Source organism: Rosa rugosa, chromosome 2 (assembly GCF_958449725.1).
Source record: "Rosa rugosa chromosome 2, drRosRugo1.1, whole genome shotgun sequence".
Lineage (NCBI taxonomy): Eukaryota > Viridiplantae > Streptophyta > Magnoliopsida > Rosales > Rosaceae > Rosa > Rosa rugosa.
In genome coordinates, this window is record NC_084821.1 from 66,777,029 (window position 1) to 66,799,654 (window position 22,626).

At 38.4% G+C, this 22,626-nt stretch overlaps 6 protein-coding genes, 1 non-coding gene and 1 pseudogene across 10 annotated transcripts; 1 reads left to right on the forward strand and 7 right to left on the reverse strand.

Annotated features, from left to right (window-relative positions):
* Positions 1–6: 6 nt before the first annotated feature.
* LOC133731341 (ervatamin-B-like) lies at positions 7–2,792 on the reverse strand (annotated as a pseudogene).
* A 1,045-nt stretch (positions 2,793–3,837) lies between these two features.
* On the reverse strand, positions 3,838–4,392 carry LOC133733912 (pyruvate decarboxylase 2-like). The gene is made up of 2 exons (XM_062161559.1): positions 4,204–4,392; positions 3,838–4,052 (listed from the first exon to the last, which is right to left on the reverse strand). Exons 1-2 carry the CDS (start codon positions 4,366–4,368, stop codon positions 3,870–3,872), a joined length of 348 nt encoding a protein of 115 aa, XP_062017543.1. The 5' UTR covers positions 4,369–4,392; the 3' UTR covers positions 3,838–3,869.
* Positions 4,393–4,982: 590 nt separating this feature from the next.
* Positions 4,983–7,449, reverse strand: LOC133733911 (G-type lectin S-receptor-like serine/threonine-protein kinase RKS1). 2 transcript variants are annotated; one of them, XR_009857972.1, is made up of 6 exons: positions 7,058–7,449; positions 6,520–6,627; positions 5,972–6,113; positions 5,711–5,850; positions 5,477–5,614; positions 4,983–5,256 (listed from the first exon to the last, which is right to left on the reverse strand). XR_009857972.1 is itself a non-coding variant. In XM_062161558.1 (5 exons), the coding sequence occupies exons 1-5, from the start codon at positions 7,173–7,175 to the stop codon at positions 5,233–5,235; spliced, it is 528 nt and encodes a 175-aa protein (XP_062017542.1). In that variant the 5' UTR covers positions 7,176–7,448; the 3' UTR covers positions 4,986–5,232. The 2 variants fall into 2 exon arrangements, 1 of the variants encoding a protein (XP_062017542.1); XM_062161558.1 differs by lacking the exon at positions 5,972–6,113 and having other exon boundaries at positions 4,986–5,256; positions 7,058–7,448.
* Positions 7,450–11,755: 4,306 nt separating this feature from the next.
* Positions 11,756–13,947, reverse strand: LOC133729506 (GDSL esterase/lipase At1g28580-like). 3 transcript variants are annotated; one of them, XM_062157036.1, is made up of 5 exons: positions 13,562–13,947; positions 13,257–13,484; positions 12,760–12,857; positions 12,353–12,629; positions 11,756–12,250 (listed from the first exon to the last, which is right to left on the reverse strand). In XM_062157036.1, the coding sequence occupies exons 1-5, from the start codon at positions 13,806–13,808 to the stop codon at positions 12,039–12,041; spliced, it is 1,062 nt and encodes a 353-aa protein (XP_062013020.1). In that variant the 5' UTR covers positions 13,809–13,947; the 3' UTR covers positions 11,756–12,038. The 3 variants fall into 3 exon arrangements, with proteins under 3 accessions (XP_062013020.1, XP_062013021.1, XP_062013019.1); XM_062157037.1 differs by having other exon boundaries at positions 12,441–12,629; positions 12,709–12,857; XM_062157035.1 differs by having other exon boundaries at positions 11,759–12,250; positions 12,709–12,857.
* A 98-nt stretch (positions 13,948–14,045) lies between these two features.
* LOC133729505 (pyruvate decarboxylase 1) lies at positions 14,046–17,406 on the reverse strand. The gene is made up of 6 exons (XM_062157034.1): positions 16,555–17,406; positions 15,602–16,327; positions 15,407–15,495; positions 15,179–15,296; positions 14,691–14,879; positions 14,046–14,547 (listed from the first exon to the last, which is right to left on the reverse strand). The coding sequence occupies exons 1-6, from the start codon at positions 17,032–17,034 to the stop codon at positions 14,377–14,379; spliced, it is 1,773 nt and encodes a 590-aa protein (XP_062013018.1). The 5' UTR covers positions 17,035–17,406; the 3' UTR covers positions 14,046–14,376.
* An 815-nt stretch (positions 17,407–18,221) lies between these two features.
* TRNAP-CGG (transfer RNA proline (anticodon CGG)) lies at positions 18,222–18,293 on the forward strand. Its single transcript has one exon. It is a non-coding gene; the product is annotated as a tRNA-Pro (tRNA).
* Positions 18,294–18,423: 130 nt separating this feature from the next.
* Positions 18,424–19,101, reverse strand: LOC133729508 (signaling peptide TAXIMIN 1-like). Its single transcript, XM_062157039.1, has 2 exons — positions 18,852–19,101; positions 18,424–18,739 (listed from the first exon to the last, which is right to left on the reverse strand). Exons 1-2 carry the CDS (start codon positions 18,962–18,964, stop codon positions 18,616–18,618), a joined length of 237 nt encoding a protein of 78 aa, XP_062013023.1. The 5' UTR covers positions 18,965–19,101; the 3' UTR covers positions 18,424–18,615.
* A 202-nt stretch (positions 19,102–19,303) lies between these two features.
* Positions 19,304–21,913, reverse strand: LOC133729507 (pentatricopeptide repeat-containing protein At1g28690, mitochondrial). The gene has a single exon (XM_062157038.1). The coding sequence runs from the start codon at positions 21,340–21,342 to the stop codon at positions 19,753–19,755; it is 1,590 nt and encodes a 529-aa protein (XP_062013022.1). The 5' UTR covers positions 21,343–21,913; the 3' UTR covers positions 19,304–19,752.
* Between the last annotated feature and the right edge of the window lie 713 nt (positions 21,914–22,626).

The window sequence follows — 22,626 nt, forward strand, 5'->3', positions numbered from 1 at the left end:
AAGGAACTAATTGCTGTATTTGCCTTTTAAGAAAACTTTGGCTGTCCACCTATATGCTGCTTCAGTAAAGTGCATACCATCCCAGTTGATAAACTGTGCAGGGTTTTTACAAGCACTTGCCTCTAGAGAGCCACATTGTGGCGATGAGTTGTAATTGTATGGTTCTCCGCCTCCACAGCATGCTTCGATTGTTACCCCAACAAGTCCTGCAATCACATGATCGAGTTCAACAACACAACGCGATTAATGTTGAGAGTACATAGTCCCACATTAGAAAATCGACTTTAGAAATCAGAGATTTGAAGTACCGAATTGATCTGGAGAATTGGTTTGGTCAAACCAAGAAAGACATGAGACTTTTGCGTATTTTTTTTGAGTCAAGTAAAGTAAAAACAGTTTACATACAGTGAGGAATAATGCTCCCACCAACAAAGAAGCCGTAGTTGTAATCGCTTACACCTATCTCCCCCACCAGAAACAGAGCCCCTTTGAAGTAGCTATGGCATTATGCATCTGAACAAATTAAGCTGGAAATCAAGTGGTAGATTACATATTCACATGTGGGTTTTTACTTTACAATAAGCTGTCATTTTTAATATTCCTTGTTTGGTGCAAAGTTAGGGCTTGAGCTTCTTAAACCAACAAAGCTGAGTGCTCAAGGAGTGGTTTGTCAACAGAATTGATCCCGTTTTCCTTTGGTTGAAGAATTCAGGATCAATTGCAGTGGCTCCGGTAACAGCAAAATTTACTTCCTGGTTAAAGTTTTGCACTTTCTTTAGTCCTAGATATATAGGGAGGTAAATGTGGTAATCAAATGCCTCGGCTACAACAATGTAGTAATTGTGAATAAAATCCTTTGCTTATTGTATGTTTTCTTTATTGGCTGAAGAAAAAAGAGTAACCCTACACTTTCTCTTTTTTCATTAAATGCATAGAAACATAACAAACTATTTTTATGTGAATCGAGTCAGACTTGGGATATTTTACTTATTTATAAATAAAAAACTAATTCTAGTAGATCATGTGGTGCACTGAATCCTCCCCTAGATCATGTAGTACCCAGCAGTTGAATTGAACTTAAGAACTTTTGCTAATGTGCATGTGGGACATGTGGAACATCGGTTTTGTATACATTTTGTTTTCCTATATCACTTCATCATAATCAACACATTTTTTTTTTTTTTGTAACATTACAATACTCACAAATAAACCACCCTACCAAAGAAAATAGAGACAGAGCCAACAAAGGGCAATAACCCAAGAGTAAATCGAATGACGTTCACTTATGGAGTTATGGATTTCACTTGTAGTTGTTGGATAGGAAGCGCGCATCGCAATGCCGCACTGACCTTCCGGGGGACCAGCATTTCTAAGAATTCTCATGTAGCCATTTTCATCCCATTGCTCACTCCATGAGTTTTTCAGTAACCAGTAGTCAATGCCGTCTTCAGTTTTTCCATACCCGATGACTACAACAGCGTGGTTAAGTTTTGTTCCACAATCTCCCGAAAATACCCCACTCGAGTAGTGCTTAAAGTCTCTTCCATGGGCATCAATGTGAACCGAGACTGGTTGCTTGGAAACAGCCTTGAGCAAATGCATTTCCCCTCGAGGCACTTGTTCAAAACCAGTTATTGTGGCATCATGCTGTTTTTCTTTTTTACTGTAACACGCTCCGTCCCTAGCAGTGTATTGGTAATTATCTTCGCTGAATCGCTGGTGATTCCACCATTTGTTTTGATGTACCGGAAGGCATCTACCATATTACCACCCTCACAACCAATGTTGTACATATCTCTATTGCAGTCCACAAGTTGTTGCTCGGATAGCGGGATCAATTGGCCAGTTCTTATTTTGGTAATCCCTTCCACAGCTGCCACCGCTGAGAAAGCCCAACAACAACCTACATATACACATGTTGAAATTACAAAAGTAAAAAAGAAAAAAAGTTTCCTTGCTCAATTAGGAAAGAATTAAAGGATATGATGCTTGAAAGCTAGGGTTCTTGAGCTCAGGGAAAGAACGAAGTCAGAGAGAGAAGAGGAAATTGATATTTGTTATAACAACTTGAGGTTTCTGTTACAATGATTAAGATTGAAGCATAGGGAGGCTTCAGCTATTTATACAAGAATGCACAGGATTGTGACACATGTAAAACAGTTGTAGGCCATTAACTAATTAACCACGCAAATAATAAATTTAACCCTATAATTGACTCTAATTAGTAACATCTGATCCAAAAAAAAAAAAAACTCTAATTAGTAACAAGCTGTGGAAATGCATGTAGTAAAAGAGTGGGAATTTTTCCTTCTTCTCAGTTAACAGTGCTTACCACAGCCTGCTTGATACTTTACAGGGGTGACAGCTCCTTGTTTCCTCCAATCAATGCTATTGGGGACATCATCATCGGACATGTTTTGGTACCTAAAAGAGGTTGAGGAGGTGGGCATTCTTTTGTATCCGGTATGATGTCGGAAAAATTCTGCATTGGTCATATCAGAAAATTGATTCAGGCCTAACTTGTAAGTCTTACTCTCTTGTTTGTTGAAGCTCTCAACATACTCCAAATTGGTCCGGAATATGGCAGAACGTTTTCCCTTCTCCTGGCCGTTAGGGTAAATGCGGCCGTACTTTGCCATCCATTGCTCAAAGGTTTGGGCAATGTTGGTGGAATTGACTCCATAAGATGAGCGGGATGTGGCCTGGGATATTGCCAAAGTACCCAACAAACTGAGGGATAATATGGCAACAGCAAGCTGTGTGAGAAGCACAAGGTTTCCTTCCAAAGCCATTGAAATTCACTAGGAACTGATCACAAGATTTATTCGATTGATTGTAAGTACTGATTAGCAATCTGTGTGAGAAGCATGGATACTGGTTCCGTTTATCTAGAAGGTTGAGCACCAGAGGAAGTGAACAAATTAAAAGGAGCCAAATAGATTTTTCTCTTAAAGAGTTCTACTTGTATAAAATTGTTCCACTTTTGATGGGAGGCTGTGGCATTATTAAAGTACAATTAGGAGGCGTTTAGTCTGGTGGTTCTAGTGTGCAACCCTACAAGTTTCCTTATCCAGCTAGGACAGCTCAAATAATCTAGGTTTAATTTCAGCTAAGTTTAATCATAGTGATGCTTGATCAGAACTTTTTCTGTCATCTTTACCAAAAAAAAATAATAATATTCAGGCACATATGCTGATTGGAAGGAACCAATATGACAGAAGGGACACATAATTTTGGGTAGTAGTTGAAATACACAAGGAACTAAACTACTACTCATAATTTTGGGAGTTATAAAGTGAAAGGCACTGCATTAAGGTTGCTGATATATTTTTGCAGAAATGATTAATGAAATAGTGCGTGCGTATCACGTTAATTATAAATATGTCTGATAAAACCAGAGACAAAAGCATCCGTGAATATGAATTATAAAAACCCAATTACAAATTACTTACAAAAATACTTTTGCAACAAGAATACAGTACTAAATTTAAAAAGCATTAGAAGAAGAAACAGAGTCCAACAGAGGCAACCACAACATGGAAAATTTAGCTCTTGGCGAATACATTTGAAGTTTTGAACAAACATATAAAAGAGCTAGATCTTATCCCAGATATTACTTGCTTTACAACTTGATACTATTTACCTTACATGACAAGTAAGAGTGTAAGACAGGTAGCCTTTGACGGGTTATAAATATACCTGTTACACAAGAAGAAAAACCACTGTCACAACAGAGGAGATGAATTGAATTTAATGGCAAGATGCCAACCCTGCTACCCCGTCTCCATTTCTCTTGTTTCTATTTACTAGTTTGTTGTACATTACATTCTTCTCAGCTTCAAAATTCGGATCTTCCAACTTTGATTCTTTCAGCTCAGGTCCGCTACTGGATTTGGAGGTCGGCTGTTGGCAGCTGAAACTCGGGATCCCCATTCCAGAAGCTCTTTGCTAGTGTCATCTTTGTGCACAAAAACTTCGATGAAGCATAAACTATCCTTGTGCTCCCCTGTTGCTTTCGCAATTGCTTCAGTTAAGTCCTCCTCTGTACGTACCTGAATTTATACAAATATCATCTGTCAATTCAAGAAAAGAAAACATTCACAAGCCTCGGCAGCTAATAAAACAAATTGAGTAATCATTATGCCCCGTTTTCGACTAAATATAAGGATAAGAAAGTAGTTTCTAATATGCTAAGTTGCTAACCTTGGTAGTCCAGCATTTGCCTTCGGCATTGTGGATTGCATCAACGAGTCCAGTGTAATCCCAGTTCTTAATGACATTGTATGGGCCATCACGAATCTCTACTTCGATTGTATAGCCTCCATTGTTGATAAGAAATATGATGGTATTTTCTCCACATCGGATCATTGTTGAAATATCCTAGGCAGTTACCTGAAAGGAAAGGAAAATACTATTTACCAAATAGAATCTCTATAACATGAATCTCTATAACATGAACTATTTCAAGACAAGTTCCACCGAATCCTACGAACTATATACACCAACTATGTAACATACTAGCAAAACAACAATTACCCACGGATTTTAATCTGTGGGTAATAAGACTTTCACACACGGATTTCAGTGTGTGATAGCTTTTACACACAGTACACGCACAGATTGGTGTTACCGTGCGGTTTGGAGGGGGGGTAATGCTCATCTCACACGGATTATGTTGTCCGTGTGAAATACTTACGTGGGCCCCGCTATAATTCCATAAATATAAATTACCGGAATGGATCGGAATCCGTGTGAACAACTCTATTTCACACGGATTTCTGTATCAAATGTATAAACTCTATTTCACACGGATTACTGTGCGGGATACAACTCACACTGATTTCTGTATCAAAACCTATAACCTTATTGACACGGATATCCGTGTGAGATTCCTATACCCTAACTCTCACTGATTTCTGTGTGTAAAAGTAACATCATGTTAAAAAAAAATAATTCTGCTAATTCTACTAAAAGTGACATAATAATACTTTTATTTCTCTATAATAAATATACTTCAGATATTTACAATAAAGTGAACAAATCCACAACTCAATCAAAAATATTAAAACTTTACATTCATAGCAAGATGTTCTTTACATTCCAAGCAAAATACATTTCAAACCAAAGTAAATTCTTGGATTACAAAAAACAAGGCTGCCTTCCAAAATACATTGTTGTTGAAGGTGCAATATCACTAAGATTTTCCCCCTTGTCCAAGAATAGTTCACAACATTAAGAGAGTAAGAGCAAATGAAACTGCATCGAAGACAATTAACGTGTGAACTTGGGAACCAAATAAAAGTTTAAAGTCAACTACCATTAAAACATCATGTATATAAACTTTGAGATCATTTTCTTGGAACCGTATTTGAAGTTAAAAAGTTATTCCAATCTATATAACGAGTAACTACAAGTGACAAAAATAATATACCTGTCAAAATTATGTAAATGGAAACCAGAAAGAAACAAAACATACCTTGTGAAGAAGCTTTACAAGATTGCGGTGCTGAAGTTTTGCAATCAGTATCACTTCATTTTTGAACTCTTTCATTCCTTGTCCAGAACTTCTTGAGAGCCGCTTCACTGCAATTTCTTTTCCATCTAGTAGTGTACCCTGAAGATTATTCACATTTGCATTAAGATTAGTTGTTGTTTTCTCAACATAGATGCTTAACTTGTATGATTCTTCTGTTAGCAGAGTACATATTACCTCGTACACAGATTCAAAACCACCTTCTCCAAGTTTATTATTAATTGAAAATTTATTGGTAGCAGTCTCTATTGTTGACAAGTCGAACAATGGTAGCTCCAGGTCTTCATCCTTCTGTTCTTCAATGTTGTTTTGAGTACCTTATATGATCATTAACAAGCAATAAAAGTTACATACGTTTTGCTCTATATTGTTTGACCTTCTCCATCACATGCAGCAACTCTTCTTCAAAAGAATGACAGATCTAGTAGATCATCTAACCTTTGAAACTTTTCCTGTGTCTGAGTCTGAGAATGTAACAATAGCCAAATAAGACCCAAGGTTCAACTCAAGGACTCAGAGCCAGAGTAAGCTGTCAGATCTCATTGGATGCTTTCCTCATGCCTTAGTTTTTGCAACCGTTCTCATGTCAATAACATGCACATCAGATCAACAGATTAAACCAAATCAACTGATGAGATAAGTACTAAAACTTAGAGTAACAACTTTAAATCGATCAATATATCAACATATCAACATATCATATAGATAATCACTAAGATGGTATTGACAATCGCCAATGTAAGTTCAACAACAAATCAATTATACAAAGATGATCCTTGGGACATTAGACAGTATTGCAAGTCATACTAATCAATAGATCAACTCAAACAACAAATCAAGTTTAATTGAGTAACGAAATCAATCAACAAATCATACATAAACACATAAATAATCATTTACACAGTATCGTCAATCATCAAAAGCAAAAAATCAGTTATACATATTTGAAAAAAAAAAGCTGACAAGCACGCATGTCCTTAGCATACCTTTATCATCAGGATCTCCAGACCATTTCCCTGCAGTGTACTTAAACGTTCCTGCTTTTCCTTCGGCCCTTTTCCAGTCCGACAACACCCACCGGCTCTTCCACCCATCTTTTTCCACAACAAACAATCAATTACCAATTACAACTCATCACAAACTCCGCAAAAAAGATAATCCATACTTACACACATAAAATTAAGTTTCTCGCTTAACTTAGTTACCTACTCAAAGTTAACAATTTCTTACTATACAAGCGCATATTGTAGGTTCATACATGCATACAACATATGATGTTTACTAACATTCCATTTTCCGGAAATCAAACGAAGGTGTATCACAGAGCTTGTTAAATCCGAACGATCACACGAAGCAACACAGTTAAAGAACAATCACAAACTCTAAATCACTACTTTAACAACTAAACTAAGCAAAGCAAGAACCAAATCTAAGCAATCTATAACTATCAAGAGCGATCTGAAATGGCACAAGATTGTAGACGGAGAAAGGCGTTTACTATTTTGACTTGCGAAACTCGCTTACCTTCAAATCGCTCTTCGAAGAAGATTTCGGAGACGGCGAGACGGAAGTGGAGGCATAGAAGAAGCGGAAGCAGAAGAAGAACAGATTCGAGAAGCATCATCTTTCGCAGCTCTCTCATTTCAGGAAACCAGTGCAGGAAGTAAGAGTTGACTTATTACAGTCAGGCGCATCAAACTCCATTTTCTTTTTCAAGTGGCCTCCACTATTCCTGAGTCTGAGTCTGAGAATATAAAAATTGGGGGAGATATCAAATTGTTGTTGCCTACGACCGCTTCCAGACCTCTGATAAGGCTGAATCGATTTGGGGGAGAAGGACATCGATACGCTTTAGGGGTGGGGGAGAAGGACATGGATGGGTATGCTTCAGATTTGGATCAATTTGCTGGTTATAAGGGGAATTTCCACGGAAATCCGTGTGAAATACATTTACCTTTGCTACTGATATTCGTGTGTATGTACCTCAGTAATCCACGGAAATCCGTGTGTAGTACTACTAAGGGAGGGAAATTGAATTTGTTCCAAAAAAGTGAGCGGGAAAAAATTTACCACGAAAATCCGTGTGAGATACATATATTTACCACTGATATCCGTGTGTATTTATCTCGGTAATATATAACTGTCATGTTTATTATTGTTTACACGGAATTCTGTCTCTATTCTATTTTTTTCACACGGAATTTAGTAGCTAATTTTTCTTTTCACACAGATATCTGTGTCTACATTTTACACAGATATTCGTGTGTTGCTCATTTCACACAGAATTCTGTACTAAAAACTTATTGTAACGGAACTCTGTAGCTAATAGAGTTTTTCACACGGAACTCTGTAGCTAATAGAGTTTTTCACACGGATTTCCGTGTTAACATTTCACACAGATATTCGTGTGTTACTCATTACACACAGATGTCTGTACCAAAAACCGGTCAACCCTTTAAACGCTTCTACTTCCCTAAGGGGAGCCGACCCTTGAGGAGATAAAATTTCAGAAATTTTTACATTAGTTGATATAGCTTCTACCCATGAGAGCATGAGAGTTTACAGATCAAAAAAATAAGTTACGAGTGAGCGGTTATGAGCATATTAGTTTTATGTAGTATTTAATGTTTAGGGTTGACCTACTAGATCGAAACCCAAACGACGACGAAAATAGCTGAAATTTTGAACACAACCATTTATTCTTATCATGATAACATCCTACGGTCGATTTTGATAAAGTCTATTTCCTACGCATTGTTGCTTATGGAATGTATACTTTTCATTATAACTAATAAACTAGTTAAACAACATTGGTAGGCACATAAGGATTTCGTTCGATCTAAACACTCGAAATTGGAAATCAATAAATTTGGCATTACCTGTCTATTTATAGCATATTAATAGGTATTGTGTGAAAAAATTAACCCGATCCGCCGTTATTTTGACATGAAATAAACCGGTCAACCCTTTAAACGCTTCTACTTCCCTAAGGGGAGCCGACCCTTGAGGAGATAAAATTTCAGACATTTTTACATTAGTTGATATAGCTTCTACCCATGAGAGCATGAGAGTTTACAGATCAAAAAAATAAGTTACGAGTGAGCGGTTATGAGCATATTAGTTTTATGTAGTATTTAAGGTTTAGGGTTGACCTACTAGATCAAAACCCAAACGACGACAAAAATAGCTGAAATTTTGAAAATAACCATTTATTCTTATCATGATAACATCTTACGGTCGATTTTGATAAAGGTGTTTTCCTACGCATTGTTGCTTATGGAAGGTATACTTTTCATTATAACTAATAAACTAGTTATACTACATTAGTAGACATATAAGAATTTTGTGCAATCCAAAAAATAAAAATTGAAAATTGATAAATTTGACATTACCCATCTATTTATAGCGTATTAATAGGTATGGTGTAAAAAAATTAACTCAAATTAAAGCCATTATTTCAATATCAAATAAAGTGGTTAACCTTATATACATCTATACTTCCCTAAGGGGAGTTAAACCACGAGGAGATAAATAATGCAAAATTTTTACATTATTTGGTATACCTCATATTCATGAGAGTATGAGAGCTGACAGATCGAAAAAATAAGTTGCGAATGAGCGGTTATGAGCATATTAGTTTTATGTGGTATTTAGGGTTCATGGTTGATCTAGTAGATCGAGACCTAAACGAGAACAAAAATAGCTGAAATTTTGTCCATAACTATTTATTCTAATCACGACAACATCCAACGGTCGATTTTGATAAATTCAATTTCCTCAACATTGTTGCTCATGGAAGGTATACTTTTCATTACAACTAATAAACTAGTTATATCACATTAGTAGACATATAAGAATTTTTGTGCGATCCAAAAAATCAAAATTGAAAATCAATAAATTTGACATTACCCATCTATTTATAGTGTATTAATAGGTATTGTGTAAAAAAAATTAACTCAATCCGCCGTTATTTCGATATCAAATAAATGGTCAACCTTATATACACCTATACTTTTTCACACGGAATTTTGTAGTTAATTGTTATTTTCACACGGATATCCGTGTGAAAAGGTTTTAGTTTTTACACAGACATTAGTTACTCTTGTTTATTCACACGGATTTCTGTGTGTAGTCTCCTTTTTCACACGGAATACTGTGTCAACATTTTCACACGGAAATCCGTGTGTATTACTCATTTCACACAGAAATCTGTATCAAATAGTTATTGTAACAGAAATCCGTCCCTCCATAATTCACATAACATAAAAAATTAATGATTTCGAAATAAACTAATTTATAATACGTACAGAAATCCGTGTGAATTGTTTTTCACACAGATATCCGTGTGAAAATGTTTTAGTTTTTACACAGATATCTGTGACTGTTGTTTATGCACACGGATTTCCGTTGATATTGTTATTGTATAAATTATTGTGGGCCCTATTATGCTCATTTCACACGGATTTCTGTCAGTATTTCTATTTCACACGGATATCTGTGGCTTTTAACTACAGTAAATCCGTGTGTGTTGTTATTTTGCTAGTAGTGATATACTGGTGGCCTTAGTGATTGCATCAACAACAAGAGGTACTGAAGCTACGATCTGTTTGATGCTCACACCAGCGAAAAAGGGGTAATTGTAATCGTTTCCACCTATCTCCCCCACCAGAAACAGAGCCTTCTTGAAGTAGTTGTCGCATTCTGTGATCAATTAAACGTGAACTAAATATGTGGCATGGATTATGGAATATAGGTAGGGTTTTGTTTTCTGATATTCAGAATGTTGTTACTGTTGAGATTATAGATCCCACATGGGAAAAATGGGACATTGCTTATGAGTTTATAAGGATTTGGGTCACTTCATCCATTGCCAATTGGTTTTGGATGTGAACCCCAGATTACTTTATCATGGTATCAGAGCGGGTTATCCCACGTGTGAATGCTTAACAGCCAAACGGGCTCCACGTCACCAAATATAAGTTGTGTCCACGTGTATGGCTTGAAAATTCGCCACACGTGCGGGGACGTATTGCCAATTGATTTTGGATGTGAACCCCATATTACTTTATCAGTTACCTTGCTTTTTGTTGCAAAGTGAGGACTTGAGCTTCTTGAACCAACCAAGCTAAGATACACGCAGCTTTACTTACTGGCGGTTGATTTTTTATTCATTTTTGCTCAACTATTTGGATCTAAATTCAACGGTGAAGAATGATAAAGTAATTTAAATAATAAGTTTCTTTGTCTCATTAGTCTATGTAATTCAATATAAATTTAACGGCACTTGAACAAAACTATATAAAAAATAAATTGAGTAGATAGACATATTATTGTCAAAAAAATTTGAACTTAGGAAAAATGATTTTTCTTAAATGTAAAATTCATGTTCTTAAAGAAACAAAAAAAAAAAGTCAGCAGGGCCCTTACCAAATCTGAGCTCAAATTTGGCCTAGCAAATTTGAGAAGGCCAAATTTTTTTCTTGGTCCATGGGAAATAGGTGAGAGGATGTTTTAGGATATAAATGGGATTATAGCCTACGGTGGGAGATGCCCTTATGGGGTTGCCAAACAAAGCGTCTATTACTAGCTAGAAGCTACCCAACAGTCCAACACCATGACTTTGTGGTTAAAATATTACAGACGTGAGACACCTTCATTTTTACTATTTATAGTGGCTGACTGGCTGTGTTGATTTACTTCAAGAGTTTCAGATCATTAGGATGATGGATTTTCAAGAGATTACTTACCTTGGGAAGTTCACACTTCAAATCATTAGGAGAATGGGTATATACAAGAAATTAAGAAGGCTGCAATTTAGATGGGTTGTGATTTTCAAGGTACGTTGTTTGGTAGGGTGGTAAGACAATGACTTTCCATTTGGAAGATTTCTTACCTTGGAAAGTTCACACTTCATATCATTAGGAGAATGAGTTTACAAGAAATTAAGAAGGCGGCAATTCAGATGGGTTGTGATTTTCAAGGTGCGTTGTTTGGTAGGGTGGTAAGATAATGACTTCCCATTTGGTCATTTGGGAGGTCATGTGTTTGAGCCCCATCAAGGGTAGAGAGAGTGTAGAAACTGTTAAAAATGAGAGCACGGAAATCTCTCCCTTTTAAATAATCTGGATGCATTACAATTAAGATACCAATTGAATTTCTAATCACTAGGATGGGTTTACAAAAAAATTATTATATTAAGAAATTTAGACACAATTAGGAGGGGTTTAGCCTGGTGGTCCTAGTGAGCTAGCCTACAAGTTTCCTTAATCCAGCTAGGACAGCTACCCTTCAACTAATCCAAGTTTAATTTCAGCTAAGTTTAATCATAGTGATGCTTGACCATAACTTTTTCTGTCATGTTTACCAAAAAAAAAAAAAATTATATATATTCTTGCACATATGCTCATTGGAAGGAACCAAAAGACAGAAGGGGAGACTTTTGGGTAGTAGTTGGAATATCACAGGTAATCACGTACTCTTCTGAAATACACAAGGTACTAAACTACTAATACTGGGAATGCTGTATTAATTTGCCTCTCAATAAACCTTTGGCTATCCACCTATATGCTGCTTCAGTAAAGTGTATACCATCCCAGTTGATAAACTGTGCAGGGTTTTCACAAGCACTTGCCTCCAGAGAGCCACATTGTGCCGATGAGTTGTAATTGTATGGTCCTCCCCCTCCACAGCATGCTTCGACTGTTCCCCCAATAAATCCTGCAATGACATGATCAAGTTCAACAACATTACGCGATTAATGTTGAGAGTACATGGTCCCATATTAGAAAATCAACTTTAGAGATCAGAGATTTGAAGTACCGAATTGGTCTGGAGAATGATAGAAATGCATCACAGCATTGTAATAATCTGCATAAATGATGTTGACATTGGGGTGAAGCCTTTGAACCTGACTTAGTTCTATTTGAAGCTGGTCATTGTGATATTCAGCAAACTTGTTTAACCAATTCAGACAACCTGTCGAAGAGTCGTACTGCCTTTTATCTGAAGTCTGAAATTTTGTAAGATAAATGGGAAGGCAACCAATTGGAAAGTTGCCCGGTACCATAAGTGTCATTGCCCCAAGCTCAATTAACTCCTGCAACGCAATGCAGACCCGAAATTAGAGAACTTTGTAGACTTGTAGCAACTATAATCCTAACTTTTTAGATTCTTACTTTGATTGTTGTAGAGATTTCTTCTATTACTAATGGTACATATGTTTGAACCTGTTCTATACTTTTCCCTGCCAACAATGCATCGTTGTAATCGTTGCCTCCAATCTCTCCCACAAGAACTAGGGAGCTGGAGAGAAGTTTATTGCAATCTGTAAATAAGAGAGATGAGTACTAAGCAACTGAGTAAACTTTACAAGTTACATTATAGTTGACCATATATGTCAAATTTTTATTGGATTATCATCTATGTCCAGCGTTACAAATAATTGTGATGGCCTGGTGGGAAGCACCTACTGGAGCCCTTAGTCAACTTTAATGATTACTAAATGTTATCTTTATTTATGACAGAATTGAAAGTAGTTTTTTTTTTTTTTTTTTTTTTTTTTTTGGCAAACTGGAGATTAAGAGAGGCAGAAAGCCTCCAAAACCCCAGAAATTATTTTTTAAAAAAAAGAGATTACAAAAGAATGCACGCAACTTTCCTATATGGAAAATGCACGCAAACAGGAAATTGGTATTCTAAACAGAACAATAGAATGGGAACATACTTGAAGATGTATTGCATAAAGAAGGCAGCATTTCTTTAAACCAATCCAATTGAGTTCTTAGAGAGCTGTTTGTATAATCATTATGATCTCCCATTGCTGCAAGAAATGCCGCATCAAGCGCCGTGGCTCCTACCATCGCAAAATTCACTGCCCCTTTGAAGTTTTGAGCACTTGCATTGCTCTCGAGTTCAAGATAAGGTCTAACATGTGGAAGTCCCAGATACTCAGCTGCAGAAAATGAAATACTGAAATTATTGAATGTTTTGTTAATAGAGCATAAAAGTCGAGTAGGGGTGGAAGCTTACCAATGAAGTCTATGATCAAGCGACCATCGGAGCATCGTCCGGTGGGGCGATGAAAGTAGGTCTCCCCATATGGAGGGAAGAAGAAGTGGAAAGAACTGTTCTTGGAGCTGATATATAAGTTGCCAGTATCAGTAATCGAATCACCAAAGCTGAAGATTGCACTGTAGCACCCAAGCGCTTTTGGGATGATGATTGATAGTAAGATGAGGAGGAAGTTGATCAAATATGGTGAAGAAGATGAACCCATTGACTCTCAGATCTCAAATGGAAAGAATGCAGAGTTATAAAGTGAAAGGGCCTACATTAAGGTTGCTGCATATTTTTGCAGAAATGATTAATGAAATAGTGCGTGCGTGTATCACGTTAATTAAAAATGTATGATAAAAACAGAGACAAAAGCATCCATGAATATGAATTTAAAAAAAAAAATTACAAATTATTAATTGCAACAAGGATACGGTGCTACATTTAAAGAGCATTAGAGGAAGAAACAGTCCAACAGAAGCAACCATTATATGGAAAATTTCGCTCTTGCAGAATACATTTGAACAAACCTGTAAAAGAGCTCTATCTTATCCCAGATATTACTTGCTTTACATGAAAAGTAAGACAGGTAGCGTTTGAAGGGTTATAAATATACAGCAAGAAAAATCACTGTCACAACAGAGGAGATTGGAATTTATTAACAAGATCGATGCTAACCCTGCTATCCTGTCTGCATTTCTCTTATTTCTATTTACTAGTTTGTTGTACATTACATCTTCTCAGCTTCAAAATTCGGATCTTCCAACTTTGATTCTTTCAGCTCCGATCCACTACTGAGGATTTGGAGGTCGGCTGTTAGCAGCTGAAACTCGGGATCCCCATTCCAGAAGCTCTTTGCTAGTGTCATCTTTGTGCACAAAAACTTCGATGAAGCATAAACTATCCTTGTGCTCCCCTGTTGCTTTTGCAATTGCTTCAGTTAAGTCCTCCTCTGTACGTACCTGAATTTATACAAACACCATCTGTCAATTCAAGAAAAGAGAACTTTGACAAGCCTCGGCAGCTAATAAAATAAATTGAGCAATCACTACTCCCCATTTTCAACTAAATATAAGGATAAGAAAGTTGTTTCTAATATGCTAACCTTGGTAGTCCAGCATTTGCCTTCACCATTGTGGATTGCATCAACAAGACCAGTATAATCCCAGTTCTTAATGACATTGTATGGGCCATCATGAATCTCTACTTCAATTGTATAGCCTCCATTGTTGATAAGAAATATGATGGTATTTTGTCCACATCGGATCATTGTTGAAATGTCCTGGGCAGTTACCTGAAAGGAAAGGGAAATACTATTTACCAACCATATGCAATGCATCTAGAATATCTAGAACATGACCTATTTTAAGACAAGTTCCACTCTCATTAAAGTGTGTTTAACTTTACCAAAGTGTGTTTAACTTTACCACATATCATTCCCAATTCAAAATAGTATACTGAATCATAAAGGAGCTATAATTGTGAACATAATTATAAGTAGTCACAGCAGCAGATCTGGACCATGGGTTACAATCCTCATTTCTTCTAAAGTAGCATTGTAATTTTATGCTGTTATGATCTGATATAACTAACCTGGAAACTCCCATCACCTATGCAAGCAATTACACGTTTATCTTTGGCACCCTGAGCATAGCCGAGAGTAGCACCCACAGACCATCCAATAGATCCATATTGCATCTGGAATTCGTACCTAAATAAAATTGATACAACTGGTTGGATCCTACTTCTTAATGTACACAATTACAAACAGTTGTACTCGATACTATACAAAGGAATTGTCTTGGGGAAACCACAACTTACCCACAATTCTCAGGGAGGCGGAGCTTCTGACAATTGAACCATGAGTCACCAGTTTCGGCGATAATGGCAGTGTTTGGGGTGACAATCTCCTGTAAACAAGTTCAATTAACAAAACAAACATCCATAGTCTCAATACAATAACCACAAACAGAACATGGATAACAGAAGAAATAATACTGCTGCTCTTTAACTAACCTGAATGTGCTTAAACAGAACATTTACTCTAAGAGGTTCATCTTTCTGAGCTTTCAGAGGGATTCCAGGGGGAACAAAAATTCTGCGGTAATTCTCCATACCGGTACTGTTTTTCTTCAGCTTCTTGGCCAATGCAGTCAAGAAATCACCCATGAAAACCCAGCCAAATGATGGACCATTCCCAATGGTCACGCGATTAGGCTCCACAATGATTGCCTTTTCCTTCTTGATCAGCAAGGAGTACCCAACAGAGCTATAATCATTAAAAATTGGGCCAACAAAAACATAAGCATCTGCAGACTCCACAATCTCTCCACAGAAACTAGTACTCACAGCACCCCAATAAGTCCCAATGAAATGTGGGTGGTGCTCCGGCACCAAACCCTTACCGGAGGGCATAACCGCTATCGGGTACCCACTAGCATCTGCAAGCTCCACAAAGGCCTTCTGGGCCTTTGCTACTCTTAGCTTGGGCCCACCCACAAGCACAGGCTTCACTGCCTTGTTCAGGAATGCAGCAGTTGCTTCAACAGCTGCCTCCAACCCTAATTGATTGCTTTCTTTCGGCGCAAGAAAGAAAGGGACAGGGTCTCTACCAAATGTGGGGTGAGGAATTGCAGGCAAATTACAACTTATGCTAATGTAAACCGGCTTGCTCTCCTTCAATGCTGTCGAAATTGCCGTGTCTATAAGCTCGTGCCCATCTTCCAAATTACTCACCACTGCCTGTCACAATGCACGAAAATGTCTTCAGCAACATTAAATCCAACATCTTTGCGCATAACATAGTACCAGGTGACCAAAATATCGAGTATCGAGGAAATATACTAAAATAAAATATCGAAAACATGTTATATTTAACATTGATACTAATAAAAAAAATTCCAGAATATTATAGAGTTTTAAGATCTTGAGACTAGAACACTCTACTGTCTTGGCTGTGAAGCTTTTACCTGGTGACAAGTAACAGCTTGGAAGCACCGGAGCTCCTGAGAGAAATCGGGCAACCCGATCGTGTGGTGGAGGATCCGATTGGTCCCGTAATCATTGGAGTTGGGCCCACCGACGATACAAATCACCGGCAAGTTCTCACTGTAAGCACCGGCGATGGCGTTCAAGACGCTGAGCCCACCCACCGTGAAAGTGACGACACACGCGCCGACGCCCCTGGCGCGCGCGTAGCCGTCGGCGGCGTAGCCGGCGTTGAGCTCGTTGCAGCAGCCGATGAGGTTGAGCCCCGGCTCGGCGACCAGGTGGTCCAAGAGGGTCAAGTTGAAGTCGCCGGGGACGGAGAACACGTCATGAACGCCGATCCCGACCAGCCGCCGAGCCAGGTGGTCGCCCAGCGTGCCGCTGCAGGCGGCGGCGGGGACCACCGGAAGTAGAGCCGAGGTGGGCCGAGGCGTTGCACCGATGAGTGTAGAGGGTTCCATGTATAAAAGTGTTAACCAAAGAAATGAGTGCTGCTGATTTATGGTTTCTGCGTTTTTAGGGAGGTTTTGAAGGTGGTAAGGTATATATAGAGAGTGATCAAAGCTCTGGGTTAGTGTGGCTTTAGGAAACTATGGGTGGGTTTTAGTATTGTTTAGGTGTTGAAGGAGTGATAAAGGTAGTGACTTTTCTAGAGGAAGAAGGTAAGAAATGTATGAAAAATCTGGTTGGACATTGGGTTTTGGGTTTTGAGGAGGAAAGTGGTTTTAGGCTGTGGGTTTGATTATTATTGTAATAGTATTGAGCTGGTAAGGTTGGATTTTATTGGAGAGTCGGGAATACAGAAAAGGGGAAAATGGAAGGTTCAACTTCAAGCCAAAACAAAGGAAAGTTGAATAAAGGAATATATGTATATAACAGCGTAGACTAAAACCAGAGGTGATTGCTGGTTTGCGCCTTTGAATTGTAACGACTCTGTTTTGGTTTGATGACTTGCTGGACAAACTTGACCAAAAAGAAAAAGAAAGAGACTTTCTGGACAAAGCTTGGTTGGGCCTTGATTGTGGATTCCAACGGGCCGGGTCCAATTTCCAGGCCCGCTCTTTTTCCGGGTGAGTGCATTGGGCACGAGGGATGCTATGCGGTTTTTTAAGGTTGTAGAGTCAAACCGCAAACTATTAAGCCCAAGTTAATTGTTGGTTTTCACTTTTCACTATTGACTTTTTTTCTAAACTTTGTTGGATGTACATGTACTGTGGTTATTTAGTAAAGGAGAAAGTTGAGAACATCATGTTTGTTACGTCTACATGTTGCCAAGACGCGTTTAGACATTTGTCATTCAATACTGGGCCTTGTACCAGACAGTAGTAGCCTTAAATGCTCTGGTTGATTTCGGCCCATATGTTACCTTTGTCTCTCTTGGTAGGCTTGAGGGCAATGTCCCCACCCCAAACCAAAGGGTATGCTGAGATTCTAGGAGTTTAGACATATTTGTCCCCACCCCAAATATGGCAATTCTCAGCCATATTTGCTTTTCAGTTTTCAAAATGTGAGTTTAGACACCCTAATCACCCAATTGAGGGCTAGCTGGATTCAATCCCTCCATTCTTTAATCATGGGTCATTGTCTCACATGTAATAATCATTGTTTTAATCTATTTTTAGTTATAATCCAAGTGTTCAAACAATGCGGGTGTTTGGTCTAGTGGTATGATTCTCGCTTCGGGTGCGAGAGGTCGCGAGTTCGATTCTCGCAACACCCCCTGAATGAACATTTTGTTTTTTTTTTTTTTTTTTTGCCTACTTCTTCCCCATCCTAGGCCTCATTGACTAACCAGAACATAAAAATAAAATAGCAAAATCTGATCATACTGGAAAGAGAGCATAATAATATACGTTGTAATGCACAAGAAAAATTTCTATTAGAGAATAGAATTGTCAGTCCTCTTGGTTAAGCTCCATCAAGAACCAAGTGGAACACAAATTTCATAAATTACACACACCGATGAATTCACTGAAAAAATTTTGCAACAAAAGGACCGCAAGCAATGAATAGAAACTATGAGATTATCACAAAATGCTAATCTAACAAGGAATCTTGGATGTGAACCACTTCATGATCGAAAATGGAGCCTTGATCAACGACAAAGCAAGCTCAACTATGATCGTCGCACACAAGCAGCATGGACATATGCAAGTCAACGCCAACCTGCATCACACACAAAATTGCTTAGCATTGTAATAATCAAATTATATCGAAATTCTTGCAATGATGTAAACCCATTCGAGTTCTAAAAAGGAACACAGAAAGTGAAACTAACCCAACAATCCAGATGAACACGCCAATAACGGAGAGGAGGAGGGCAACGAAAGCAAAGGGCAGGCCAAGTAGAAACCCCAAAGGCCGGCAATCCTCACCGCAACAGCAGCTCATAGCTTCTTCTTGTTGCGAAGTTTGATTCTTCTTTGGTTTCTGGTTCTGTATAACTAGGGATAGAAGAAGACAACAGGGAGCTTCTCTGGATTCTTGTTCAGTATAATGTGATTGAATAATGTGGAAGATAATATCTAGGAGACATGGATATATAATATTTGTTGACGGAGAACACAAAATACTAGTTGGCCAAAGAAAGACGTCTACTCTGCCTGCCGCCTTGGCTTAAAACAAGTCAAAACAAACTTTGAAAAGAACATATGAACAACCAACAAGAATACCCACGTCAGTCTTCTCATTCAGTATTTTCTATAGGGTGCAAATCATTGAATTTATATAAGAAATCAAAATTCAACTACGTATGTAATTCAATCAATTTTGGAGATAATGATGCTGTGACAGAGGAGCTGATGATGCCGTATCGTGCTAATCCAACTCATGCTCCAGTTTTGAGAGTACGTGAACAACTTGAACTACTGACTGGGATAATCCACAGTAACTGTCACAAAGAATAGGTTTACCACTCTACTTAGTTACTGTTTCTCAAATTAAGCAGTAAGCCATCTCCAATTCTGCTCCTAAAAATTAAGTCGGTCTGACTGCCTTGAGGTGTCCGAAAATCAATGAAACACTGGCTGAGTTTGCAGTACGCTCCAGATCCCTTTAATTTGTTCACTACCTGCACATTCTCTTGTGCTGGAATAGTCCGCATAGATTGGCTTTGGAATCTTCAGCTATCTAACCATTAATCCTCTTTGCAGTGAACCTCCAAAGTTTGCTTTAGTTCATCAATTACCATCGGTGCCAACCAAACTCCAGCCAATATCTTTAGATATCCCTCGTGCCTTCATTTTCTCTCTAAGCTCACTTACACTGTCCCATTTCCCAGCAGCTGCCAAATTATTAGAGAATGAAACATATGCCCCTGGCCGACTGTCGGGATTCAGCTTAAAAAGTTCATCGGATGCTATTCTTGCCATCTCAATATCACCATGTACTGTACTTGAACTAAGAAGCGCTGCCCAAACACCGGAATTGGGCTTCTCAGGAATCCCCTTTGCAAACTCCCATGCTTGATGCAAACGTCCAGCACGTCCCAAGAGATCAACCATACAAGCATAATGCTCCATTGTTGGTTTTATGGAGTAGTCCTTCTTCATGCTTTCGAAGATGTCAAGGCCCTTATCAACCAGCCCAGCATGTCCGCAAGCTGAGAGCGCACTGAGGAATGTGACAAAATTGGGTTTGATTTGGTGTTCTTTCTGCATTACACTGAAGAGCTCAAGTGCTTCATTAGGATATCCATTCTTCCCATAACCATCGATCATTGAAGTCCACGAAAATACATTTCTTTGAGGCATGTGGTCAAAAATTCTCCGTGCCTCCTCAACTCGTCCACATTTCGAGTACATGTCTAGAAGAGCACTTCCCATCTTTATGTCCATGAATAAGTTAGTTTTCATTAGCTGACACTGGACTTGTTGACCAATTTCAAATGCAGCCAGAGCCGAGCACGCCCCGATGAGACTAGCAAATGTAGAGATGTTAGGTTGGAAATTCAACCGCTGCATGTCAATGTAAACCTCAAGCGATTTCTTAGCAGATCCAACCGATTTGCTGTAACCTTCAATCATTGCATTAAACACCACAACATCTTTCTCAACCGTTCTCCGGAATATATCTTCAGCATCTTCCACAGATCCTTGACTCATGTACCCGGATATCATCGACGTTGAACACACTATATTCTTCTCCAACATCATATCAAACACACTCCTCGCATAGCCGAGTCTCCCATTCCTAACATAAGACGCAACAAGCGCCGTATAAAGCACATCATCAGCCTCAACATCCGACTTAATTATCTGGGCATGCACCATTCTCCCCAAGCTAGACGGCAACGGCACATTACCATTACAAGCAGACGCTTTCAAAATCATCGAAAACGTGTACCCATCAGGCCTTTCCCCGCATAAAACAAGCCTTCTAACCAAATTGATCGACTCCTCTACTTCCCCATGTTTGAGATTTCCACTGATCAAGTAATTATAAGAGGAAAGGGTTCTCGCAGGCAATTCATCGAACATCTGGCGTGCATATTTCAACGAACCACATTTCAGGTGGAGTATGAGGAGCTTGATGGAGACATTGTTATTGGGTCGGAACCCGGATTTGAGAATATGGGCATGGATCTTTTGGCCAGGGGAAGGGCTGTCTGAGTTGATGTAACTCTGCAGAGTAGAGGATAGAGTGGCGTCTGGGTGAGGGGCAGGGGATTGTGTTGGCGGGAAAACTTGATTTGGTGGGAGAGGAGGTTTGTGGTGTTGGGAAGATAACAACGTGGACGGTCTGATTGTGGCTAGTCTTCTAACTTTCATTTCGGCCGTTCGAGTTGGGATTCAGTACCATCTGCCTTTAGCTTAAGCCTCGAGTAAGGATCGGATTTCAGTCATGTTTCTGGTTTTGGTTGGAGGAGTTTCAGGCCAAACCTTGTCATGTCTAATAGCTACGTTTCTTTTAGCAAATTTTATTTTATTTTTTTCCTATTTTGAGAATTCGACATTCAAATAAGGGTCAGGAGTTTCGAGTGGGCAGAATAATAAGTTTTTTTTTTTTGCTGAAAGCATATAAATTTCAAAATGATCGAGTTTTTTTTTTTGAGGAAGTCCTTAACTTAGGGCAACTCCAACCTTGGGGTGCCAAACCAGATTTTGGGCCATTTTGAGACTTTGGATCTTCAACCATGTGTTTTTGGGGGGTCTGATCCTATAAATATAGGACTTGGACTCATTTGTAGTCTCATATTTGAGACTTTTCCAAGACCAGGACTCGTCACTGTAGATGGGGGCCAGCCCACTTGCTGTCTCAGCCCAAAAGAGGAACAAACGCGCCAGAGCTGGAAATTGAAGGAGACGCGCGCGCCAGTTGAAGGGAAGAGAGAGCACGCGCGCATCATCCGCTGGAGAGAGAAGATCCCCTGCTTTTTCGTCTGCAGACGTGGTGACCGTTGGAACCCCCAACGGTCATGAAATGTATGGTCCTGATTGATCAGGTTTAAATATGGACGATCCGATGTTGCCCTTTTTCTTTTTCTTTTTACTAAACGGATCTATTTTTGATCTGATGGCTCAGATTTGAGGGAAAAAAACTCATCTACGGCTCTTATTAATTGAAGGGTTATTATATCCTTTTTGTTCCAAAAAAAATAAAAGAATTACCAGAAAATTAAGGGGAAAAAATCTACCCGTTGGAATAGTGAATTGTAGGAAATTCTATAAATTCGGCTGTTTGGCATATATGCCGACACAAAACATCAAAATATCTTCTAAATAGTTAGATTCTTTGTCGTATGTGTCGACACTTTTGTCGTATATGCTGACAAAAAAAAATTTAAAACTTTTTTTAAATTCATTAAATAATAAGAATAATTTTTAAATATTATGATAAAATGTTAAATTATTTTTTTTACCTTATTTAATTAAATTAACATATTTTTAATATAATATTCATCAAAATTATACTCATATTATATTTTAGTCAAGAATAGTGAAAATAGCACCCCCATATAGCACCTTATGGTTGGAGATGAGAATTGAGTCTTATATAAATAGTGCAACTAGGGGGTGCTAAAATGAGAATAGCACCCCCAAATGGTGCCCATG

Excerpts from the sequence above, each read along its gene's own strand:
- LOC133733912 (XM_062161559.1), bottom strand. The coding sequence starts at position 4,368 with ATGATCCGATGTGGAGAAAATACCATCATATTTCTTATCAACAATGGA. Across the intron at positions 4,053-4,203 it reads GCAAATGCTGGACTACCAAG|GTACGTACAGAGGAGGACTT; the intron begins GTTAGCAACTTA and ends GTATAAATTCAG.
- LOC133733911 (XM_062161558.1), bottom strand. The coding sequence starts at position 7,175 with ATGAGAGAGCTGCGAAAGATGATGCTTCTCGAATCTGTTCTTCTTCTG. Across the intron at positions 6,628-7,057 it reads CTTCGAAGAGCGATTTGAAG|ATGGGTGGAAGAGCCGGTGG; the intron begins GTAAGCGAGTTT and ends TTGTGGAAAAAG. Across the intron at positions 5,851-6,519 it reads TGGAGATCCTGATGATAAAG|GTACTCAAAACAACATTGAA; the intron begins GTATGCTAAGGA and ends TGATCATATAAG.
- LOC133729506 (XM_062157035.1), bottom strand. The coding sequence starts at position 13,808 with ATGGGTTCATCTTCTTCACCATATTTGATCAACTTCCTCCTCATCTTA. Across the intron at positions 12,630-12,708 it reads AAATCTCTACAACAATCAAA|GAGTTAATTGAGCTTGGGGC; the intron begins GTAAGAATCTAA and ends ATTGCGTTGCAG. Across the intron at positions 12,251-12,352 it reads TCATTCTCCAGACCAATTCG|GATTTATTGGGGGAACAGTC; the intron begins GTACTTCAAATC and ends ATGTCATTGCAG.
- LOC133729505 (XM_062157034.1), bottom strand. The coding sequence starts at position 17,034 with ATGGAACCCTCTACACTCATCGGTGCAACGCCTCGGCCCACCTCGGCT. Across the intron at positions 15,496-15,601 it reads TTCTGTTTAAGCACATTCAG|GAGATTGTCACCCCAAACAC; the intron begins GTTAGTTAAAGA and ends ACTTGTTTACAG. Across the intron at positions 15,297-15,406 it reads CGCCTCCCTGAGAATTGTGG|GTACGAATTCCAGATGCAAT; the intron begins GTAAGTTGTGGT and ends AATTTTATTTAG.
- LOC133729508 (XM_062157039.1), bottom strand. The coding sequence starts at position 18,964 with ATGAGCTGCTGTTGCGGTGAGGATTGCCGGCCTTTGGGGTTTCTACTT. Across the intron at positions 18,740-18,851 it reads GTGTTCATCTGGATTGTTGG|GTTGGCGTTGACTTGCATAT; the intron begins GTTAGTTTCACT and ends TGTGTGATGCAG.
- LOC133729507 (XM_062157038.1), bottom strand. The coding sequence starts at position 21,342 with ATGAAAGTTAGAAGACTAGCCACAATCAGACCGTCCACGTTGTTATCT.